General features: G+C 42.2%; 2 protein-coding genes across 3 annotated transcripts in view; one reads left to right on the forward strand and one right to left on the reverse strand.

Moving 5' to 3' along the window:
• The window catches only part of LOC106657130 (cadherin-99C), a 131,748-nt gene that overhangs the window by 65,306 nt on the left and 40,545 nt on the right, over window positions 1–25,897 (reverse strand). For both annotated transcript variants that reach the window (XM_014378458.2, XM_014378459.2), the window contains exon 2: window positions 18,675–18,728. In XM_014378458.2, the coding sequence (XP_014233944.1) occupies window positions 18,675–18,728 (54 nt within the window). The remainder of the gene's footprint in view (window positions 1–18,674; window positions 18,729–25,897) is intronic.
• LOC106657133 (uncharacterized protein C15orf61) lies at window positions 13,707–16,996 on the forward strand. Its single transcript, XM_014378470.2, has 3 exons — window positions 13,707–13,879; window positions 15,585–15,828; window positions 16,794–16,996. The coding sequence occupies exons 1-3, from the start codon at window positions 13,775–13,777 to the stop codon at window positions 16,919–16,921; spliced, it is 477 nt and encodes a 158-aa protein (XP_014233956.1). The 5' UTR covers window positions 13,707–13,774; the 3' UTR covers window positions 16,922–16,996.

A 25,897-nucleotide genomic window follows, 5' to 3' on the forward strand; every position in this document is an offset into this window, starting at 1 on the left:
ATGAGTAAGTAGTGTAGCAGCAGCAACAGTGTAAAAGCTCCGTGTATAAGTAGTAGTCGCGTTCGTAACGAGTTTTTTTTTTGCTTCTCTCGCTCTCCTCGAAGCGTATACGTCTGTATATTTGTGTATGCATTGGCGCGAGTATAATAGAAGCGGCACAATGGGCCGCTGCGCCGTGTATAAATAAGAAACGGAGCTACAGCAGCAGCGACGGCGGCGTTCATAATTTTCTCGCCGCTGCCGCCGACACGAGTTATAATATCTGAATCGCTTCGTAACACTCGCGGGCTCTCCAGCTATACACGTATAAATGCTATATGAACTTATGACAGGCATCGATCGATCGAACCTGAGGATTTCTCACCTTTTGTGTGTTAACTACACGAGTAAATTCACACTTGTCTATATGTGATTATGTAAGTGCGCGCGTACATACAATATACATGTATGCACTAGATGTGTTACCGTATAACCAATTAGGAACGACTGTGTACGGCATATACATAAAGCTGAATTTCAAATTTATGTAAGCGATTCGGTATAAAGGCGTCGAACCGAAAATTTACAAGCCACAACGAGACGATAAAATTCGAAAGAGCACAATATGTGTCATAGAAAATTTTAGACGTGTAGCAGATACAGCCTCTTAGTCATGCAGCGGTGGACGATTGTAGGTGGAACCTGTTTTGTGATTGAATTTATATGTGTGCCCATACTTGTACACGCATGTGGGTCAAAGTACTGGTAATAAACGCACGCACGCACGAGCTCACAAAGATCAGACAGTCGCATACAATATTTATCGGAGCGATACGAGACTCGTAAATGTCCATCTAAATCTTTGAAAGCTCGCCTCTTGGCGACCGTAGAACGTATGGATATAAGAAAACGTTTGAGCTGCATGTATGATCTAGACGCTTTTTTCAAAGGCAAGGAGCATTTTAACTTCTCTCAAAACTATGCTTTGACTTATACAACTATTTTGACTTTACCAATTGCAGATTTACAGAGAAAGATACTCGCCATCTAGTGGCAAAAGGTTTAAAGCGTAATACTGGTCAGGTATAATCTAAACGCCTTTTCTCTGGGCAATTATTGTGTTGTTAAAGGAAACTACTTTGGATCGGTGGAATAAAAAAAACTAAAAAAATTCAACCAAAAAGGAAAAAGCCCCTCAAGTTTTCGTTCTAAAGCACTAAATTAAATAATCAAAGCACCGGAAATGAATCTTTAAATGGGTCTTTTTTCTTTTTGATTTGAAACCATGTTGTTCCCTTTTTAATAATTTCAAGCTAAATACATCTTGCATATTAATTTTCTTAGACTTCACGTTTTTGTAGAATTTTGATGAAATTATACTATTAGTATCTGTTCATACATAGCTGCACTTACTGACTTTAAAAGTATATCATATATTAACAAGACTTATTGTAATCAAAGGTATCATGTTTGGCTATGAGCTTTTTCATTTCATCAACAGATGGACTATTGTAAAGTCGCAAGGGGCAACAAATTTTTCAGATGGTATTTATAGGGTTATTTTTTATCCTGATCATTAAATCAATTATGATATTAATTCCAGAATTTTACATTTTTTCTCTTTTGGCTCCCATTTCAATGAGTTGATATTTACCTGCATTCCTCATTTGAGAGGCATCACTGTACGTATGTACCATTCTAAATTGTCGAAAAACGAAATAAATGCCACGAGCTTGTACTGCACGTCACGTGCACGTGTGTGTATGTGTGTGTGTTATAACTATCGCTCGGAGCTAAAATTGACCTCGATAACTTCTAGTTTTACCACCGCCGTGCTGCCTTTAAAACCGTTCTCTGCACCTTGGGCCTATAGCAGCGAGCGCGTACAGTATGTGCTAAGTTTCTTTGAGAGACTTCCACCGAGGCAGGTGTACAACACCGTATACGCCGCCGTGTTTTCTATATATATATAACGGAACGAGCTGCACCTCGGATAGATCCCTTGCACGTGCGTACGTGAGTGTGTATATAGTTAAATAGCCGATAGTTTATAGTATGTACCGAGATGCTGCCAAGTTTATACACGCGTTGCCGTGTACTATACACGAAGAAAACTATAAGTAAGCTTGGCCACAACTTCGGAAATTTAAAAATTCTCGGCTTCTTTTTCCGGTTGAATTATATATATCTAACAGATACTGTTCTTGCGAGTTGATGTGTAAAAATGGGAGCCGAAAATGTGAGTACATCTAGTTGCGATCGTATATTACATTAACGAAGCGCGAGTACGGACGCGTATAAATATTACACGCTTGAAACTCGAAAGACACTTAACTCCGGGCGATTTTCTGGAAAAACGGCAACCCGCGTATACATAAATGTGTACGTGCGCATATGTAAACGCGTATAATGTATTCAGGAAGTTAAGCCTAATTACGTCGAATCGTCGCATCGTCGTCGTCGGCAACACACCGCGATGCATTTCTACCCACTCGCTCATCTTTAGTTTCTCTACTTTTTTGCCTCGTGAGCAAAATTATATTCCCGTGGCCTCGAAAACTTTGTACACCGTACGAACCGTACGTCTGCGTGTGCTGCTTTTCTCTTTTTCGGGCAACAAACAAAAAAAAAATTGTGCGCGTTAATCGAGGAGCTGCTGCTGCTGCCCGCCCCATCTCCGAAAAAGATGACGCATGGCTTTTTTAGCGCATTGTAATTGAAACGCACACCAGTTCGAGAGTGCGCCGCTGCCAATTTCACATCGCACGCACGTACGCGCAGGGCAGCTTGATTATTGATGCGGGAGCACCAGAAAATCGTGAATAATTACTCACATATTTTACTTTATCTGGAAATTCAAGAGATTGATGCGCAGCGCTGCTCGTGTAAGGCGAATATATTATTAATTTGCCAATCATAATTGTACGACGATCGATCGCTTTGGCATTTTCATAAATACTCCATCAGCCAATCTAAATACGTATCCGTAATAAGTACTTAAGGCGCGCATGCCGTGGAAAAAGTCCCGCGATAAAAATAGGCAAATAGCCACATTATAAGCGCCCGAAGCTTTGTAAAAACTATATATGCAAAATAATGTGTGTGTATGTGTGCAGTGCAGTGTATGCTCGAGTCGCGCGTGGTATGTTATTTAATCAGTTCAGCTTCAAAGGGGGCCCATCCTTGTTATCGCGTCAGTTTATCCGATTGCAACACATGTGTGTATGCCTCGTGTGCACTATATGTATATATGTAGCGCAAAGTAGACAAGCAACTTCTTATCGAGGCAGAGGCGGCCCCGGAGCAAAAGCCATCGTCTTATACGGACTCCACGATAAAGTCATAAAAGCCCCTACTTTTTTTTAAACGAACATCACCTTTCAGCCCTCCTCTATTTATCTACATATGATGTATAATAATGAAAGAGCGCACGTAATAATCGATATTCATCGCGAATTGAATATTTAAATGAAAAAATTATGTATTTATAGACCCAACGATGCACATTACTCATGTGCACAATACACTCTCATTCTTGGATCCTTCTGTCTCAGGTAGAAACACTCAACATATTAATAAATGGCCAAAAATGACCATTTAAAAAGTTATAAAATAGATTTCTATTGATTAGTTTGTTTTTAACAATTCCTCTGTTACAATTATGTTTCAAGTATTGAGTGTATTTTCAATGACCTGGAAAGTTTTAAATTTCAAACCTTTATCACTAGATGTCAAGTTTCTTTATCTGAAATCTGCAAGTAGCGAAGTTAAAATAATTGTATAAGTCGGCATAGTAGTTTTAAGAGAAGTTATAATACACGCAGAATGGTTGATGTTCGATGAAATATATTCAATGAGTGAAAGATAATCGTAACTTTTTCCTCTTTCCACGCGTCTCATATCTCACCCAACGGTGACGAAGTAAAAGTTCGACGACGGACTCAGTGCGGCTGTCATTGAAGTTGTAAAAAGCCATACATCCCCTTTGTACAAACGATCTTCGAGCCCGCTTTGTTTGGTTGTACGAAAAAAAGAAGTAAGAAAAGCCGATCACACACGCACACACACACACACACACACATCGTGTCTGGAAAATGAATGTATTTTACCATAATTTCACGCGGCTCGGTAATAAAAATTACTCTTTACTATATCGACGAAAAAGCTTTTCCTTCTCGGGGCTTACATACATTTATTTACGCTCCGAGGCGCGTACACACGTATACGGAAAACGAATTATGCGTACTTTTAAATGCTGCCACACATACACACTGTACCTATACGTATGTATGCATACCATTAGCGCATCACACGCGCGAGTGGAGCTTTGTCGGCCTCGAGGAGTGAACGAGAGTACAACAATGGAACGTATACGTATACAGCGTAAGAGAGAAATAGAGAGACTGAGATTAGATGATTTCGAATTGAGGAGCTCGAGTATTAGAGTTGCGAGTGTATGTGTGTATAGCGCGGTATACGTCAGTAGAGACGCGAACGCGTGGGATCGAAAGTTTTTAACACGTCTGCCTCAGCTGCTGCGAATCTGTGTGTGCGTTTGAGTGTATTTGTATACGAGCGATGCACCGTAAGAGCGCACACACAACTCGCACCGGTGGGTCGTCCATAACCGCCTTATAATGCTACACTGTATTTAGCTCGTCCGAGAAAACGGAAGTGAAAATCAATTTTTCATGCGCGCTCATCCGGGCTCCATTTACAATACCATTAGATATCAAGCATGACTCGAAAGCTCGACATCCTTAGCGACAACGTAACCAATCGATACCCCGCATCAGAGGCCGAACGAAAAAAGGTCCACGAATGTTCGCGATTCATCTTTTATGTATACCCTGTACACCCGATGATCGCGCGACATCTCGGCGCTACCTACTGAACAACAACGACGACAAAAAAAAGAAAAAAGAAAAAGAAACGATGACACGATCTCATCTGTACGCGCACGGCGCATCGGGCGCGCACACGCAATTACGCATTAACACCGATCCTATATAGCTCATCTACTGTATGACGGTGTACACGAGGACGCGTCGCGCGCGAACAGGTGTTCGCTGCGTGTATAAGTTCCGCGGCGCGCCATTATCATTAACGCAGCCACGGTGGCATATAGTAGTACGTACATAGTATGTATGGCAGCAGCGATCGCGAACTTTTTGCTATTATTACCCGAGCGGCTATCATTAAACTATTACACGAGAAGTGTATCCTGCGTGAAAATGAGGCCCCATAAATGCGCGCGCGACTCGAATAAATTTATGATACGCGCGCGTGTAAATTTATATGATATTTGCATAAGTACATGGCTTCGTACGAGCACTTTTTATTCGGAAGATTAAATTAAATTGCGATAATAGCGCTTCTAATTAGAATTCTTACGCTGCCCGCCGTACACGCATTAGAATCGCGGTCCACCTTTATCACGAAGAATAAAGTAACGAAGGATCGCGTCTCGAGCACACGGACGCATTTGACCGTGAGTCGCGGCGACCAACAACTAAATTCATCAGTAACGCTGCTGCGAGCTTTAGTAGTAACCCGGAGACACAAAGGGGCGAGAGGAGGGAGGGAGGGTTGCACATGCCACGCGCGGCTACTGTGTATCGCAGGATTTCCCAGATAACGTCGCTGCTGCTGCTGCTGCTGCACTGCACAGCGCGAGCTTTATATGTACGTACACAAGTGTATAAACACGCGCGCAATGTATTAAGCTCGCAACAAAGTGAGATTTTAATTAAAACTTAGCCCGAGAGCTCTCTTCTCCTCGACGCACGCGGGTAGATGGGAAGCATGATGCACGCAGCGATCTCCCTTGGCTCTCCCCTTGGCTCTCGACTCCGGGGCCGCCGCCGTCACCGACGACGCGTTCAAACAACGAAATATTATATAGGAAGTGGCAAACCGAAAACTCTCTCGTTGGATGCGTCGAGTGTACGCGATGAGCGCGTGCTTAATAATATCACGTCGAGTATAGTAACTATACTAACGCTCGTAACTATACGCTTGGAGCACGATGTCGCTATGCATTACGTACGTATATATACACAGACAAAATATTGCACGTTCAAAGAACAAAGAAAGAAATCGCGAAAAACCGCAAGTGTCGTCGCTGGGGATATATTTCAAGGATTTTTTGTTGTTTCTGTTGCGGTCTATATGCAGAACTCTCGAATAAGAAAAAGACCAAGAAAGTGCGAGGATCCAAAAAAGCTGTATATTCGAAATCATCTTCCTTCGAGACAGCTGTGGTAGATAGACTTTTTTAAGTCACCTTTGCATCCGAGTCCTTACTTCGTTCAGCTTCGCATTTAAATGGACGTTTTTTGTGCCCAACTCACAAAGCGAAAAAAAACATTTTTTTCACTTCTCATCCCTAAGCTATTCATTAATAACGTGAAATCACGGCGGACTTTCTAAAACCTGATTTTCCTGATTCAGCGTCCAACACACAATACAACGACTTCGTGAGCTATCGTTTTGGCTACTTCTCGTGAAATTAGGTATTCCGACGCACACACTCCCGCTCGCCGCGCTCGCGTCGTGAAAGAGTTACTTTGAAAATTGCTGGTTTATCAGAAGCCTTTCTTCTAGCCGCGCGCTCGAGTCAAGATTTCCTAAGTATCAATTCCCTCGAACGTACACTTGTCTAATTTTTCACGTCGCACTCTCGAGATATATTATTATTTAATGGCATAAAACGCTTTTGAAAATTGGCAAATATATTTTATTATATATGTATCACTGCGCAACGCTTTATATTAGGCGGCTCACCAAGCTCTAATGCGTATAATCAATTGGCCGTAATAACTAAATTACGCGTTCGAAATTGATTTAAATGCCACTAATCTCGCGTTTATCGGCGCCGGCCCGAGCTGTTTGTTAATATATAATATGTAATATTACTACTGCCGATTTGGCGAAATTATACATACGCTGCCTCGGGTCTTACGCAAACGCGCAACATATAAGACTACACACACAGACGATATGTGCTGCACTTTTATCACTAAAAATTATCTCATATATGGCTCTAGCGAGTGTGTGTATGTGCATATGAGAACATTTTTACGCGCCCGTTGCAAATGCGAACCGCGAGCGCGCGAATACTTTCTAATTTCTCACGTTATTTCTTCTCTTTCTTTTTTCTCTATCTCATTTCTCTGCGCGATCTAATTATATCCGAATGTTCATCTAGAGAGAGCTCTTATTTGCCATTTTTTATCGCTTTGATATCGATAAAGGAGTAGTAGTGTAAGGCTCGATATACATTATATGCTCTCGCCAGGCGGATTGTGCAACTGTTTTGGGCGCATATATGTGTATGTGTACTAAACACGTACACGAATTTAACGAACTATTTAATATTCTCTTGCGCAATATTAAGCCGGGGCGCGAGCGTAGTGTCAAACTCGTGACGTGCCCCGGCGAATTACATATTAAATTCAACGTCCGAAATGAAAAATCGAGTCTCTCGAGTGGGCTCGGTCATTAGCCAAGGCATAAGTAAATTCGTCTACACACACTCGCTCATATACACGAAGGATATAAGGTATATATAAGTATAAATTCAGCCGAGTCGTCAGTTAATACAAAACGACGTCACGCGAAAGAAAAGACGAGATAGTTATCAGCTGACTCTCTGCGAGTATTATGTGCCATTGTATGGGCGGTGCACGCGCGTACCCCGCGCACACCTCAAAGTGATATTCTTTTTGTCGGTCTCCGCTGATCCGCGTGTCAAAATATGGAGGTAGAAATGGCGTGGCTCGGGTGGCACAAAAGCTCGCGCGAGAAGCCTTGTACCTATAGTCGGCGTATGCAACACTACACGCTCCGGAGGCTGGGAGGCGCGAGCGGGCGAATGAGACACACAGCGCAAGCATAATACATTATGAGATACAGATATGTGTATACCGTTATTATGTGTGTGTACTCGGGCCACTGGACGTCTCTCTGCGTTTCTGGCCACGCTCGTCGAGTACTCCTGTGCATAAGCATATAGCCGTGGCGTTGGTGGTGGTGCGCTTAGCTGCATGCGAGGCACTCGCGCGACTATATGTGTCCTCTCTCTCTCTCTCTCTCTCTCTCCTGCTCATATACGTGCTTTACAACGAATGTACGTATTATGTGTATAGTGTATGGAGCGCAAAAATTCCCCGTATAATAGAACCAGCCCCGGTAATATCCATCTATAAAAGCGGATGGCTGCAGCTAGTGTGTGAGTGTGTGTGCTGTGGTACATATAATAATGCCAACGCGCGCTGTTGCTGGCAAACACGTTTTATTTATTTTTATTTTCAGTTTTATTTTTGCTTTTAAATTATTAAAAAAAATACACAAGGTAAAAAGGAAAAACGATAATCGAAAGTCGCGCGTACTCGCGACTGTATATTTACGATCATTAGCCGGTTCGTATATAGCGTGCGCGCGACTCCAAGCTCATACGGTAGTATAGTAAGCTGCAGGCCTTTTAGGAATAATAAAATCGGCCGCAATTGGACATTTTTCGACCCACATTTATCTAGAAAAGCTAACACAGCGCAGCTAACAGCTACCGGCGCGGCGCAGCACATATATATAATACATATTTAAATGTGTGTGCCCGCGCACATAGACCTAGATTTTCCCTTCTACAAAACTAACTGCAGCGCGCGGGCTTTAATCAGTTCACGTATAATAGATATCGACGTTAATGAACTCTTGGCTGTACACATGCACATACACATACACACAGACACGCGAGAATCTTTGATGAACGATCGGCAGCACTGCTGCGTGCGCTCGGTAACCAATAGGCCGTACATCAAGATCGGCTGTTTGCTTGATTAATTGAAACAGGCTCACGTGTGCGTATGTATGTGTGTGTATGTGTGCGGAGCGCCGCCACTGCATTTGCAAGATACTTTCTTCTTCGCTTCTTTCTCCTTCGGATCTGTAGGCTTATTACTTCCTGATTCGCCATGTGCGTGCGCTCGCTCGCGATCTATTCTCTTTTTTCCTTCCTCTTCCTCTCTTCGTTTTTCCGCGTTTAACGTTCTCCTTTTTCCTTTCGCGTTTGCCGCGCTTGTCGAGCAACAGCAACAGCAGCACATACTGTGTATATACCGTGATCGCTCGGGTATACGTATTCTAAACACTTGCGAAAGAGAGAGAGAGATCCGATAGATCTCTGTGTGTTCCTTCTCTCTCTCTCTCTCTCTCTCTCTTTCTCTTGCTCGGACTCTCTTTCTTTGGATACATGTATATATGGGAAATTGATAGCTCGCAGCAATGTGTGCGTGAACGCGCGCGCGCCACGCTTCTTACCACATAATACCCCGCGGAATTCTCCCGATTCTGTATGCATATTGCGCGCCGCACGTTGTGCATAAGGGAGTGTTTGGAAGTCCGCGCGCGTGCTCGCTGCTACTGCTGCTGCTGCTCTCTTTACTATATGTGAATATGCACTTGCACTGCTTTTAGTTTCCGATATATTTATCGATCCGAGTTTGTTTTTCTCTGCTTGTTTGCAGAACATTATTCATAATACGTACGCGTGGTGAAATTTAGCATACAAACTCGATCGTGCTGCGTAATTTTTGCAATTGAACGAACGTAATTCAACCTCGAATAGTTTGATTTTTGAATAATTGACGGAAACCGCGAGTAATAAACTATTTTATTCATAGTAGTTTTTGTAAAATGATTGACACTGTCTTAATAATCTAGCGCGCTTCTGTACTTTTTAGACAGCTCAATTGAGGTTGAATCCTTTTAAAATCCGTCCATTTAAGCTTGCGACTTTAAATTTATTAAAAAAGCTGTGAACATTAATAATAACTTTTGATTTCAATCACTTTTTTAAGCGAGGATTCGCCAGGATTATTTAGAACAATTTTCGATAGTTATCTTTTGACACAATATGTCATAATCAAATTGTACTGTGATGAGTTTTCGTTTCAGTTTCATCCAATTATCAAACATTCAGTAGAAGTTTCAGACGAATAGATTGAAAATTTGATATTTGGGTAAACTTTCCAATTTTCTTCATAACAAAAAATATATTGGTAAAAAAAACAATTGGCTTTATGGATGCTGGAGTCAGTCAAGTTGTTAAATCTTGGAAGTAATATGAAAATTGAAGCTTTAAAAGACTCCGCAGTCGTATCACCCCGCGGAAACCGAAAATTCGTTGTAAAACCACACGCGCAGCAAATGAATAACGGAAATCCCTTGCACGTCCCAACACCAGTGCATATAATAATAAAAAAGTTAACTTTACTCTCGCGCATATAATATAATGTATATAGTAGCTACAATGTCGCCGAAACGTGCCTTGTGGCTGGCAAGCAGCATGAGCTGCAGAAGCAGCAGCAACTCTCAGTGGCTTAAGTATAGTTACGAGGCTTGTTTTCAAATATTACCCTTTGTAAAGCGCTCTCGTATATACAGGGCTAAGAGAGAAGGCGAGAGAAAGAGAGAACGAGCGAGCGAGAGAGAAGCCGAAACAGAAAAAAAGTTATACTTTTCGTGGAACAATGTCCAAATGTTAAGCTGCGAAGGCTGAACTTTCTTTCGGTCATTTCGCGAAGGATGAAGAAAAAAAACACCGAACCCAACGCAAAGCTTATAATTTGCTGTGCAATAAACGTCTGGAGTCGCATATATACATCGACTCCGCGCGTCGATCGTCTATACACGTCTCAATTTCATGCGAAAATTCAGCTAAGCACGAATCCGCAAATTAATTGTGACCCACAAACTGTCTTAACACACAAATGCCATGACTCGTTAACTTACAAATTGATACACCGCTTGCTCGCTGCTGTAATTAAGTCTTAATCATTGTTGTGTACCCAGAAAAACAATCGCTCTGTATATTCATGCTGAGAAAATTTGCCATGGATATTTTAGTTTCACATATAAACAAACTGCGGTGCAATCCGCATGCCTGCGACCCCGTTAAAAAAACAACTGGCATAAGGATACGCGTATATGAATATCTATATGCAGAATATTATTAACGCGGCAGTAGTCCGAGTATAGGGTCAAGGTTCCGTATATTATGATCGTGACGCGTGACGCGCATTCCTCGCAGCTCCGCAAGCGAAAGGATATTGTTCTTCACACTCGGCTGCATCCTGTCCGCACGAGGCATGGGCGAATACTTTTTGCTCACAGAGGAGACGATATGATCAGCTGTTCGGCTATGTATGTATGTGTGTGTATGTACGTTACGTATGCACAGGTGAAGTACACGACTCTCGCGCGTGCATAACATATTATATATTTTGTTTGTTCTCGCGACACATTTTCCATTGATGCTCGAGTTCTCGAATATCATCAAAGTTTAATTAAACGGAAAATGTATACGCACGCACGGGGAGGCAAATTGAAACTCGCCCAGGAATCACTGGATTCTGCTGCTGATGCTGCTACTACTACTTGCCAAGGTTCGATTGAGCTTGCGGCCAAGGCTTTTCATTATAACTCATAAATCATCCACGTGTTATAGAATTCACCTGTATTTGATTGGATATGCGAGCAATTTTCTTATTGAGCCGATGTCCATCAAGTTTCCCATTTTCGTATCGGCTAAAATATTATACATAGACGTAGTGAATATAATCGTAGCGTTAATTGCGCCGCATCTCTCAAAATTGGTTGCGTATACGCTGCGAAATGGTTCGTTTAACTATATGATTAAACTGCAACATACTGCTTGTGCGTGACTATTATCTAAGCATTACGAGGAACATTTGAGAAATGTGCACGATGCAAGGGTGTGTAGATCAAGTCATTTCCCGCAACCGAATTAAATCATCAGTGCACCTCTCGAGACGTCCATGATATCGATCTCGAAAAATACAATTCGAATCATTATTGGCCGAGCTCGAGCCCAACGATCTCATTTTCAATAAATTTCCCATAAATATTCATAAAATATAAAATAAATTCCGCATTCTCGATTCCAAACTCGTTCGGTGTGCTGCATGTGCAGCAGCAGCAGCAGCAGCAGCAGCAGCAGTGGCGGCTTCGGTGTCGGCGACGCGGTATCAGCGGCACATCTCATATCCATACTTTATAATAAACCCTAGCCGCGCTACTCTATCGCCATCGCTCGCGCCACACTTTGCATGATGGCGAATTTTATGCACATTTTCCAATAGACTTGATGATTTACGGTTATGAAAATGACGCCCCGGCGATAAGCGAGAGCTAGCTGGCTCGTCGCTCGTGTGTGTCTATGTGCGCGCCGCGCAAAAGAAGCGCGGCGAGGCCTGGTAAATTTATACCGATTAGCCAGACGGCGACGACCACGTCGTCTTCTACGTCGCGGCCAGGACGATGATATGCTTATATATTTTTCAACTCGTTTTCTCTGCGTTAATTCTGAGGGATATATTTATCTATGAACGTGGAATAGTCGAGACTTTTCCCGTGCCGAGATGAGCAGCGAAAAATAATTTTAATTTCATTTTTGCATGACCGACGTCAAAAGGGACGAAATGAGCACATTCGCGCGCGCCATTTTCGGAGTTTCGGAGGCAAAGTTTTATGCAATATATTTTTTTCTTTCTGCACTTCTAATTACTTGCGCGAGTGCGAAATGTAACTCAAAACTTGATTACGTGGCATGGACGTGGGGGTTCGCGAGGATACCTACGTGTCGTTCTGCAGGCAGCTACTTTGAAAACTAAAAAAAAAAAAACAAAATTGGACAAAACGTAAGCTCCCCGGGCCGACGTCGTCGGGCGCGAAAGTTAAGCGCGTATATATAGGTATACGCAAAATTACAACAGCTCGACGCTGGTATACAGCTCACGCAGCTCGTGACTTTGAATTTTTCAGCTTTTTTTGACACAAAACTCTCTCTCTGGCTTGCGTCACGTGATACACGCTAATATTTCATATATTATAAGGCCGCGCCCAACTTTGTGTGCGCTAAAAAATGCATTCATATACACGCGGTAGCTGATTTTTTTTCTAAACGAGCTCGTCGAGAATTATTTTTTTTTTTTGCGTCAAAAAATGTGCACGACGATAAAAATCAATATTATAAAACACTCGAATTAAGCAGCTCTCGTCGGGCTAGGCGGCAGCAGGGCACCTTTCTAAAATATACGCATAAAATAAAGCATATATGCAAAATGTCAAGGTTAGCGAGGTAAACCCACACGGGCGGACGCGCGTGTGTGTGTGCATACGTGTGTATGTTGTTGTACGCATGCGAGCCCACGTCGTTACGCGCTCTGCTATATACCTATAAAGTACACATAACGTACCCCTTTCTGACTGCACATGAGAGAGTGAATATTATCTTTACGTTACAACAACCCGAGTCCTTTTTTTTCTGCATTTCATTCCTCTGAGTTAGCGCGTAAAATACACGCTCGGGATATGATAAGATGCGTTGCCACTGCTGCAGAGAAAGAGGCCTTTATAGTCTACTTTAATATACGGCGTGAATCTTAATTAAAAGCCCATGGTTGCCCGCGTATTTCCTTTTATGGCTAGATAAGAGTGCATAAGTTAGCCGTGCGATTACAATTTTGACGCGATGCACGGCAACGGCGGCGGCGACGACGAAAAAATAAAAAAAGGGGTACAATATGCTCGCGCGAGAGGATCCCATCGGGCATAATAATAATGCCGGCCGAGCAGGTGTGACTGTGTACCCACATGTGTGCATGTGTATGTGGACGTATAACGCACGCACAGTTGGCAAATAACTATCTTATTCACACATGTCGTTTGTTATTTTTGCTGTTCCAGAGTAGTCTGTAAAAGCTAATACGCGATGAATTCGAGTATCGTCCGCACAGGCTGGACGAAAAAATCCATCTCGCTGCTCGTCACGAGGCATATGGCAATTATGAAAAAGTCCAAACCACTGTCGTCCGAAGTACGTATATGCACACATTCGTTTTATATACATAACATTAATCAAAGCCGCGACTGTATACACAAGCTATTTGCATATTTCCTTTAATTTCGCGCGGCGCATTAATATCGCGTCTAGCACGAAGTTACGGAGAAAAAAATTTCGAAACGTCACTTACAATGTTACACGGCATTTATATCTAACACACAGCTGAGGGAGAGAGAGAAAGAGATACAGCGCGTTTTTACGCGTCATCTTTCACGCGCTCTGATGGCACCGCGACGACGAAGACGACGACAATCTCAGCACGCAAAATAACGGCGCGCACTTATGTGTGTGTGCACCTAGCCGCACATAGACTGCTGCTGCTGCGGCGCGGCAACTGTATAGGATAAATCACAAGGATCACATTCGTCGAAAGGTTATAACGGACGTTGCATACTCTCGCGCCTTTATAAGCGAAATAAACATTTCGTGCTCTCTCGGCAGCTCTCACTCGTGCGATATCATATAAAACATGTAACATACATACCGAAAAATCGTTATCTCGAGATATTTTGATTGGAAAATCTAAACGGTAGCGCTGGAGGAGAAAATATCTCGGGCTACTTATAATACTTATATGCTATATGGCTCACGCGCGCATATATAATAAAAGTCGTCGAACCGTTTCCTCGGGAGCACGCGTGTACGTACGTATATTTCGAGATATATGTATAATGTTTGCTTTTGGAAAATTATCGGTAAATATACGCGCCGTGTGCTGTGTTGTACTATGCGCGCCTCTCGTCGAAGCCCGGGAAATTGTTGCTTATTCTCCGTGTAATGGTGCGTTATTTGCCGGAGCATTAGACGTGGAGTAGAAGTAGCAGCAGCCAGAGTTTTCTGATGCAGCCTGTCAGCTGCAGTAGTTGTTACATACACCCCGGGATCGGTGCGGGCGCGGAATCTAATACAGCGCCGGGCGATATCTAAGTGCAGCCTAAGTAGTATAGTAGTGAAAGTTGGGTTCAGTCAGCTCAAGCAGCAGCGGCAGCAGAATTTCGCATTGTCTTCTCTCGTTGCGGCAGGCATATAATAAAAATCCCCTAACAAATAATCGAATGAAAGTTTTCGGATAAAATGACACTGCCGCTGCGTCGTCACTGTCGGTGCTGCAGTCAATATATAATGCACAGTTATGAATCATCGGGGCATTGGAAATTAGTTGAGGTGCGCGCGACGACGCTTTTATGCAGACACACACACACACACACACAAACAGACACACTCACAAATAGTCGCATATATGATTGCGGCGAATATAATAACGTATAAAAGCGATAAATCACGGTACGATGAAACTGCCAAAGTATATATTGTACTGACTGCAGTGCGCGCGCGCACACACTCGTGATTCAAAATCCTACTAATGCCCTAGCCTAAGCACGCGCGTGCAAGCACACATTTGAATTATTACCATTGCGTGCATAAGTCACGTAATACCGCGCGTGTGTGCGCGAACGTTTTTTCCCCCGCGCGATTGCCCCCTAGAGGTATTCGTTTTTACCACCATATATAATGCCTATTACGGTAAACACTTCGATCCATCAACTCGGCAAGTACCTGTATAATGTCGCGTGCGCGCGACGCGATTCGACGCTTTTTTTTCTCTTTCGTATTATACTGCCGCGCACATAATGACTATATAATATATAAAATTATTATTTGCGACACGCACACACAGGTGCTGACTTGTTATCTCGAGCAGACGAGCGAACCACCCTGGACGTCGTACTTCGTGCGCTACGCCGACGTCCGGAACGACCAGCGCGGCTGGTCGCACTTCAACTGGACGGTGGGCCAGAGCAATTATCACGTGCTGCGCACCGGATGCTTTCCCTACATCAAGTATCACTGCAGCAGGAGGCCCAAGATGGATCTCAGCTTCGACGACACTTTCTTCAAGGTCATCAAGATCATCAACTTCGGTACTGTATCTTTATCTTTATGTAACGGTCGTGCGAATCTCCGCCCTGTTCCGAGCCGAAACTTAAATGATCGCTATACGCGCGGTGACGTGACTTACGGATATTTGAGACATGGTCGTCGCGCGCGAGCTCAGCGTAAATAAAAAAAGGCGTGGATAATGTACGTGTCGCGCAATAATAGGACGTTTGATCAATCGCCGTGTCCTCGACGTTCATTGTTCGGCGTCACTGTTGTTACTTTATTTTATTTTTTTTTATTTATATTTTTTTTCACAATTCCGCGGCCAACGAGAAAAGTTGGGTTGGCTGTGTAAGCTTAAACTTTATACAATACTTGTCTCTCTGCTCTGCTCTGCCTTGTCGATATCTGTGCAACACAGCCCTGACACACACCGTTAAATTCCATTTTGGAATCTTTCTCTCTCTCTCTCTCTCTCTCTCTCTACTCTTGAAGCATTTAAAACTCGACTCCACGCTCTATTCTTTCGTCGTCAAATCGCTGTGTAAGTCTTTTGAATTATTTCCCAGCCTCTCCCTCCACCACCATCATCTGCAGCATCGTATAGCAGCAGCAGCCTCCTCATCTATTGTATTGGCAGAAGCAGTGTACTTTTCTTACACAGTATTAAACATTTTGACGGCTCATAAAGTTCGAGTTGCGAGTTTCTCGGAATATAATGTTATATTCATTGATCGTTCGTTAAGCTCGCGTCGACGCTGAGAGAGAGAGAGAGAGAGAGAGAGAACTCGCGCACTCTTTATGCACTCCTCTTCTCGAGAGAGATGATAAAATAATTTTTTTTCCTTCTTTTTCTTTCTCAACCCTATTACAAGTCAAACTCATTACAAGTCATTTGAATGCTCGTTTCGTGAATATAATATATAATTTATAATTTATATACTTGTACGTTGATTTCTTTATTTTTCTGTTTCTTTGTGCTTGATGCTGCGTCCAATAAATATAGGTATACCGACCTTGATGTACGGATTAGCGGCTACTCAGCTAATTCGGCATTCTGAAGTTGTCAAGACGCCGAGCGGCGACGTGACTATTTTTTTCCTACTCCCGGAGGATAAAGGTGCCTCCCACTAGAATCGAGCGGAGCAGAGGCAGCAGCACCAGAAGAGGAGAAGAGACGTCTCGAGTGATCGTAAAAAAGCGAGACGTCACGAACACGTCGTTCTCGATGCCAATATTTGACTACCGAAATCTCGGCGACGAATATTTTCTTTTCTTTTGTTTTGCAATTTATAAAAGTATATATAATAATGTATATAGTCTGAAGTATGTCAATAAAATGTATATATATCCATAATACACGCGACATGCGTACGTGTCTCGTGCACTTATTAATCCACACACAAATTGTCGGCTTCCTCGAGCGAGTTATGGGACACATTACGAATCAATATATACGCAGTCACCTAGATTAAATAATCACAGCGCGACCCGTCGTCGTCGCCGTCGTGTGGCAGCTGCGAATATAACAGGTGTATCATTAATAACTCACGTCCATCGATACATGACGATACAAATCTACAATTACGGAACAAAACGTGATATTTATAACGAGATCGTTGTGGAGGCAATTAGGCGTGCCCGCTTTTTTTTTAACTCGCGATCTCTGCACGATATATAAATCGGTCAAACGTGCAGGTGGAAAGGTACGAGCTAAAAGGGCTGAAGTATGAACGGTTAAGAATTGACGAGTAACTGATCCCATTTTTGAAAAATATTTAGTGTAAATCTCCAAAACTGCGCTCCAAAATGATCATTTTGTCCTGGCTTCGGTATCTGTTCCTAATTGCGCGAATTAAACTTATAATCTTTGACATTTGCGCGCGAACGAGGAAATAATGCACGCCAAACGCACATAATTCGCAATCGTATTTAAGTAAGCAGCTGAAACTATAATACGGGTCTGCAGTCGAGCTAATTAGTCAAGCGATACGCGCCTAGCTTCGAGCAAGGAGATTTTCCCTGCGGTCGATCCTCGGACTCGATAATGTCAAGCATTTAATTTATTACGCACTAGAACGTTGCCAGTGTGTGTGCGTGTATGCGTTTGTGCGAGTATATAGTAGCGCACAGGTTGTTGTTCATAATGCACACATAGCACATAGTGCAGCACATGTGCACGAGAGTTACAGAAAGAGAGACGCCCACTACATATTGTACGCGATCTTTGCTCTTCGAGCTCACTGACATTTATTGAGGATACGGCAATTACGGAGCCGTTGAGATTGAAAATTGCTCGGATCCTCGTCAAAATATACATTATAACATTGTTCGAACGATCTCCTTTTTTTCTTTTTTAATACACCTGTAATTGATGTTTCGATGATGTTTTTTTTCCTGCGGAGAAAGATTACGCTCGTAAAAATTTCAACATCGGTATTATATATATGCGTGCTGTGTATCAAAGCGATCCTCTCGTATGGCCGTAATACATATAAAACGTTCGTGATTAATCGATGTATCAGGCTTATGAGCAGCGGATCGTTTATGCAAATATACGCGCGGGTATAACGATTTTTACGCAACTCGTAAACTTGAAGAACTTCCGCAGTTACTGTGTATGATGCGGATTGCAATTGGCGATAAATAATAATAAATAATCGTGGTAAAAGGGGAAAGAGAGAGAGAGAGAGAGAGAGAGAGAGAGCACAGCGACGAGCTGCGCTATATGAGATTATATTTTTATCACCGTGGACGAATTTCCACGTGTTTGTTTTGGTTTTCCACGTTTGTCAGAGATAAAATAAATAATAGATTTAACGGCGGCAACTGCTAGAAAGAGCAAAAAGAGCAACAAAATGTACAATGGCAAATGATCATCACTTACGTTTTTGCTCGCTCCCCCTGGAAAGTTCCTCGAACCGATCTCTCTTGTGTGAGTCTGTAAAAAGAAAGAAGAAAAATCATTTGAAGTTTTATTCGGTCGAGGCTTGAAAACAAAATTAATTGCATCAAATCCACCCACGCATGCGAGTACGATTGAAAATTCTCTTACTGAATTGTGTACAAGTGTCTGTTTGTGTGTGTACACACACTTCAATCGAATACAATAGAAAGCTCCGATGCAGTGAGAGGCTGGGCACGAGGAATTTGAACTCTCGCATTCGGAGAGATATGTAATACCGAGCGAAGAGTAACACACAGAGAGGCGAAGTAAAAATTGGCTGAATTTCTATGAGTTTATAATCAATTGAATTGCGAGAGGTTGATGCAAGCACGGCACTCGAAATCGCATACGGAATGGAACTCTATCGTTGGGTGTTTTTTTTCCACGGGCTGCACACGAGCATCGGGTGAAACAAACGCCACTGCACACACACAGGGGAACGGCGTCACTCATGAATCTTCGCGATTATATTAGCTTTCACTCAGCCTGAAGTGCTGAATGGCATTTAATCTAGACGCCTTAGCACCTAGGCGAGTTTACAAAAGAACTTCTGGGACGAGGTGATAATTTAATTCGATGCTTGTCTCTTTTTTTCGCGGGCTTTACGACCCAAAAGACAAGAAGGAGGATGAGGAGGAGGACGGCTCAAAACCGTGCGACGCATTCGCACGATGTATTGCGCATCGTCAGAGACTGAGGTGGTTTAATATTTACGATACGCGGAAATGCAGCGATGAAAACGTCAATGGGTAGTTAAAAAATAGATGCCAGCACTCACTGCAGTGAACGAGTCTGTGAGCATAAAACGTAGAGCGATAAAAGCTTCTGTAACACACACGGGACCACATTGTGACGACCTATTTGAACCTATTTTATAACGCGAAATATATATAAACGAAGAGAGATCGGTGATAGCGCGTGCGGAGGAGGATTTACTTTTCACAGCCAGAAAAAGACAGAGATTCGTGGACCAGAAATATATAGAGAAAAATTGGGAGGGCGTAGAGTAGTGGATTTAATCGCGATTTTATGCTAATTTCGCAGTAACGATTCGCAAATTTATGACGATCGAGCGCGGAGAAAATAAATACTGCCCGATTCATTATAAATGCAACGAATATACGAAAAATTGATATCCCATAGTCGAAAAAGGACCAAAAGGATTACGAGGAAATGAGAGATAGTCGTTACGGATTTGCCTGTATGAGTGCGGATGCGCTTGATGTAATATTCAATCTCTCGAGCTCCAGACCATAAACTATTTATACACTTATGTGCTGCCTCTATATAAAACTAGCCCTCTTCTGCATTAAAGATCTTTTGCGAAACGAGAGAGAGAGAGAGAGAGAGAGAGAGAGAGAGAGAGAGGCCTTTAATGCTAAACTGATACGGTCCCTGCGTGAATCGCAAAAAGGCCGAACGAGTAAGAGCAATATCTAAACATCTTTTTGATATAACATTCGTAAAAGTAAATGCAGCTGTGGCTGCGGCTGCTGCGAATTAAATCAAGGTATATAATGCCGCGACCAAAAAAAGAAGACACATTGGCAGATCCAGTTTGTCCGCTATATAAGCATGGCGCGGAACGCCTGCCGCGCGATGAAGAGACGACGATGTGTGTATGCTTCTTTTACTTTTTGTTTCTCTAAACGCAGAAACCGAGAGAAAACTAGTTTGTATTATTTAATGCCACTCTATGTTTTAACAGCGTGACCAAAAGAGAGAGAGAGAGAGAGAAGAATCTATGTTTTTGCATATGAGTCACATTATATTCTATGCATCTCTAGCATCGTGATCAATTGTCAAATTATGCAGCGAAAAGAAGAGACACTAATTCAAACGAATATGTATTAATAAACGCGTATCGACAATATTTCAAAATTTATTAGGCGCAGCTCTCTGGATACATTCTGCACGGACTTTTTCCAATAAATTATCTTAATGAAGTGAACGGTTGTTTAATCGTCCGCGACTATATGCGCGATCTGTGCCGCATACATTAAATGTGACGAAAAACCAGTTATGATATCGCGGTGGCTGCTGCTGCTACTACCTCGCGCGCGCACTCATCTCTCTTTTGAGGTAAAGTATAAATTTTAATTTCGTCGAAAGATAAAGGACTCCTCGGATCAGTCTCGTCTTATAATGTGCCGTGTAGGTGCTGGGATACCGGCCCAGAAATCCATGCAACACATTGCAACGTACGGTAACTTGTATGGACGCGCGATTTTACACGGGAGCTGCAATCGTTGTCGCGGACGTAGGCGCAAAAACGCAAGCTCTACGCACTCCTGCCAAGTGTACTTTGAAATCTCGTTATATATTAATAAGCCGGCTGCATTAAAAGTCATTATCGATGCATTGCGTTTGAGGGCGCGAGTTTGTAAAAATAAAAAAATGTGGAAAAAATTATAATAGCTGCTGCTGCTACTTCTAAAGCCAGAGCTAAGGTTGCGTAGCAGCGATAGTTTGAAAAATAAACAACGAGCCGCTCTGCGAGACATATCGGTGCAGTGTATATAATCCCAACGACATCCTGTGCGCGGTGTACGCACACAGATATATGTATAAATGAAGGCACAAACCGATGCGAAACTCGTTTTTCCGTGCTCCATAGCAGCAGCAGCGGCAGCAGCTCGAGCACGAGGTGTGAACGAAGCAAAGCTCCAAGAATATAATTGAGAAAAAGTGAGAGCATCGCATGTAGTATTGCTTGTCTACCGTGTGCATATAGATATACAGTGCCTATCGTTCGCGGTTGCTGCGCCGCAGAATTTCGTTCCGCTTCCCTCCTTTTTTTCTCTCAATCTGCTTTGCTTTTCATCCTTTTTCCGTTCGCGTATACGTATGCGTATTTGCGATATATAGGATAGGTACAGGATGGGAGCTGCGTTAAAAAGGGAAAAATAAGAGCTAAGAGTGAAATGAACGATAATGCACGCAGCGAGGCTCTTTCTTATCGTTTAATCAGTATTACCCCGCGATTAAGATGATCTATTATGACTTCTCTTATTACCGCGCTACGGTACGACTGCCAGAGAGAGCACTCGCGCGCACACGCACACGCATTACTTTTAATGTCCATTCGATGCGTAATCGATGTATTGATTAATACGTACGTAATATATACACACACACATGTGATTCATTTTTCTCTTTATCGCTGCACGAGTCAGGCACGCTCGAATCCGCGCGCGGTTTAGATACTTTTTTGCTAACCTTCTTACACGCCATGCATACGGTCACCTAACGTATGAATCTTGATTAAGGGTAATTCATTCCGGTTACAGGCTGTGATAGTGTTTATTCTTCTTAGAGCGAAAATTCCCAAGGAACATATACCGAGCGCGAAAGTAAAAAATGAGCCGCAATATCTTGGATAATATCGAAAACTATCTCGCGCATTATTATACAAAAGCGAGCGATTGTCGTTTATTCATACGAGGCGTGTGCGCTACAAGGTGCATAGGCAATGAGGGTCTATATACTTTGTGCTTTGTACCTCGGCGATATACATATGTTGTAATCAATCAAATAACCGGCCTCTCGTGCATCGAGACTCAACGCGCGCGGCTTATGGAGCCTCAAGATTATCGATAACTGATGATCGCATATGTAGTTATATGCAAGCGCTTGTATATTATTATATTATTAGCCACGCTTTAAATACAATAATTTTACCGATTGATTCGGCGCATGCGCGGCCAGAAGCTTACAAGTACGCAGCTAATATACGGCTAATGCACGATGACGCGCGATATCGAATTATAACTCGACGACGACGACGCACCCGGAAGTTGCTGTGTACCAGAGTAGGGCTGCTCATGTTTTTCCTACAATATACTATGGTCAAACATATTCACGCTCGCGCATTCGGTCATGATTCGCCGTGGAAGGTATGTACGCGCGGCAAAATATGACGATAATGACTCAGGACGTGCTCGAATATATAATACACGTGTAAAACCGCAAATGCTCGCGCGAGTGCGCCTTTGAAAACGCGAGTGGCTAATCGTAAAACCTCCGGTAAAGGCCGAGCGCGCGTAGGAGGAAAAACCGAAGAGAAGAGTCGAGAAGATTCGTTACGCGCAGAGCTGAGGCTGCTTCTTTGTGCGAGGCTGTATAAAGTGTGTATAACGCAAAAGAAGCATGAATCAGTGCGCGCTCCGGACGTGCACGAGTCACTGCTTGAGATAATTCTAACACTACACGACGTTTGCACGACGACGATCGCGATCAGCTCGTCGTGCGTAATAAAATTTAGACTCGGGGCGCGCAGCGGGTGTACAAAAGGTCGCTGGACTTTGTGGGCTTGATTGAGACGCTTAGCGCGTGAACCAAACGCCGAAATAACTCAATGATCCTGCGAAATCCTGGCAAAGGACGTAAACCGATCTTGACCGCACGAAAGGAGAACCATTATTATACTCGTTGACTGTTTGGTTCTTCCACGTACAAGAATCTACTTTCTAGGAAGAGAGCTGCGCGCTGCAGAGCAAAAATAAAGATCGATGTGTTTACCGATACGAAATTCCACCTCAGAGACATCATTTATTTGCTCCTTTTTTTTTGGTAATCTAATTAAGCATTAGCACTTTCGCACAGTCACACTCGCTCTCTTCGTTGGCTAATTAATCGAAAAATGAAATTAAATTATTGCGAAATGTTTAGCGCGTCGTCCCATTGAATAATTGTGCGTGTCCACGAGCCTTAGGAGAGAAGAAAAAAAATTACCTTAAAACTGCCTCTACGCATGAATATACATTTTTCACGCTCTCACCCCGACGACGTGGATTATACCAGTTTGTGCGGTCCGAGAGAGATCTCCTTGTCGCATCAGAAATAATAGAATAAGACTTTGTGCGCGAGCTCAGTGGTCCAACGAGTTTATAGTATATAGTTATACATCCGCAGATTGTCGCTCGAGATAGATAAACTCGTTAACAGGGAGGTTAAATTATAGACGCGACGACAATGAATTTACGAAAATGACCTTTCCGCGCGCGCAATGTGTTCGTAATGTGCGCAATTTAGTGCTGCCTGATCCTTTTTTTTATACTTCTCCTGGGCTATATTGCTCCATTAAATTTTCACTGCCTCGGCGTTTAGAGCCAGGCATTTCTTTTAATAGGTGCCAAATCGCTCTCTTTGGATAAATTGTATTACGCGAAACAAAAGCTCGGGGCTATATTGCTCCGTTTACATTTGTCATAATAATCGGCGTTTCTGTAAGTGCCCGAAAAATAACAATTGAATGGCGTGCCAACAAAGAATCATTATTTTAGCCCGATAACGTGCTTAAGCTATTTCCCATCAAATATGACTCTCGGTCACTTTCTCGGCGAAAAATTTAGAAAGCCTCGAGTGAAAAACTGTCACCACCGACAAAAACGTTTGAAATGAAATAAAACAGAAAAAAATGATTTTATCTAAGCATATTAATGACTTTAATTGTTTTTTTTTATTTGAGTGATATAAGTAACAGAAAGGAGCTAGCAAACTTATAAGTAATGTAGAAACGCTTAACATTAATAATGGTCCAGCGACTAAAAAATGCCCATTTAATATGTTCCAAAATATTGTACCATTAATTGGCTAGTTTTTGCCAATTTTTTCGTTCTAATTATGCTACAAATATTGAATGCATTTTAAATCAGCTAAAAATGACATGTGGATTGTTTCAAAATTTTAGAACCAGTTTCCAAACACTTCAAATTCGATGATACCATTTCAAGACTACGCCACTAGATGTCGAGCACCTTACTAACAAGGAGACCACATGAGATGCGGGTCACCAAAGGTTCTGAAAATTTTTTTCTGGTCTCCTGGTACCTAATAATGAAGCCCGCTATGCTTAGGTTGATCCAATGAGCCTTAGGGCCCACTATAAAAATACTTTTCTAATTTATTGAAAAATCTTTGTGATTTTCTAACCCGTAATAGGACATCTTAAACGAAAAATTGTAAAATGTACAAGTCTTAAAATTAGTCAAAGAAACCATTTGAATTTTTTCAGAATTTTTTCAGAATTTTTGAAACCTACTATCACTTATTTTCAAAGGTCTCTGAAATTCTTAAGAAAAAAGTAAAAATGCGTTAAATTTGGGCCTTTGAAAATAGGTGATAGCAGGTCTCCAAAATTCTGAAAAAATTCAAATGTATTCTTGGACTAATTCTGATACTTGTACATTATGCAATTTTCCATTTAATATGTCCTATTACGAGTTTGAAAATCACAAAGATTTTTCAATAAACTAGAAAATGATTTTTAAAATGTGCTCTAAGGCCCATTGGATCAAACTAAGCATAGGGAGCTTTATTATTAGATACTAGGAGACCAGAAAAAAATTTTCAGTACATTTGGTGACCCACATCTTATGTGGTCTCCTTGTAAGTAAATCTGCAAGTGGCAAAACAAAAGCGATTCTATAAGTCTAAGCATGGTTCGAAATTGACCATGAAACGACTTTTTTTATGAATTTACAGTCAAATGTATATAAATCACTATGGTCGAATTAAAGGTCATTGATAAAAATTCAGATCATTAAAATATACACTTTTTATAATATAAAATTAACAAGATTATAATACACACTTTTGTTAGTCAATGTTCAATTCTACCCCAGTCCCTTTCGACTTGATAAAAAACTAGCCGTAAAATATTGAGGATTTCTCCGAGGGCTAGCCCCGACCAATCACAGCGCGATAAAGACTGTTTTTTCTAGAGTCTATATTTTTACAGGTATCGCATTGGCTCGTTCTTTTCAGATTCACTCCTCTACCCCAACGCGCTTATTGGTGTTGCACGATATCTACCACATTACAAAGCGATTAGGACGAACCTCTCTTTAAAATTTTGGGACCGTCATATTTCTATAAGATGTCAGGTTTCAATAGAAGTTTCACCTCAATAAAAAAAAACAACTACAACACGTCGCTTTACACAACTCTCACCCGGGGACACGACCGATAGACGACCGATACCGTGGGTAATTCATTTTCTAGCATTCGCATGACCGCGCCCGAACGCGACGGAGAATTAGTTTTATTTGTCGGCTAATCAACCCTCCAAGAGTCCATTAAGTCGCGCGTCGAATAATATACAAGGAGAATTTTCTACGTCGAATGGCGATATGCAAGCGAGAGAAATCAATTGGGCTCAA

This window comes from Trichogramma pretiosum, unplaced genomic scaffold (assembly GCF_000599845.2).
Source record: "Trichogramma pretiosum strain Unisexual culture from Peru unplaced genomic scaffold, Tpre_2.0 scaffold14, whole genome shotgun sequence".
In the NCBI taxonomy this organism is placed as follows: Eukaryota; Metazoa; Arthropoda; class Insecta; order Hymenoptera; family Trichogrammatidae; genus Trichogramma; species Trichogramma pretiosum.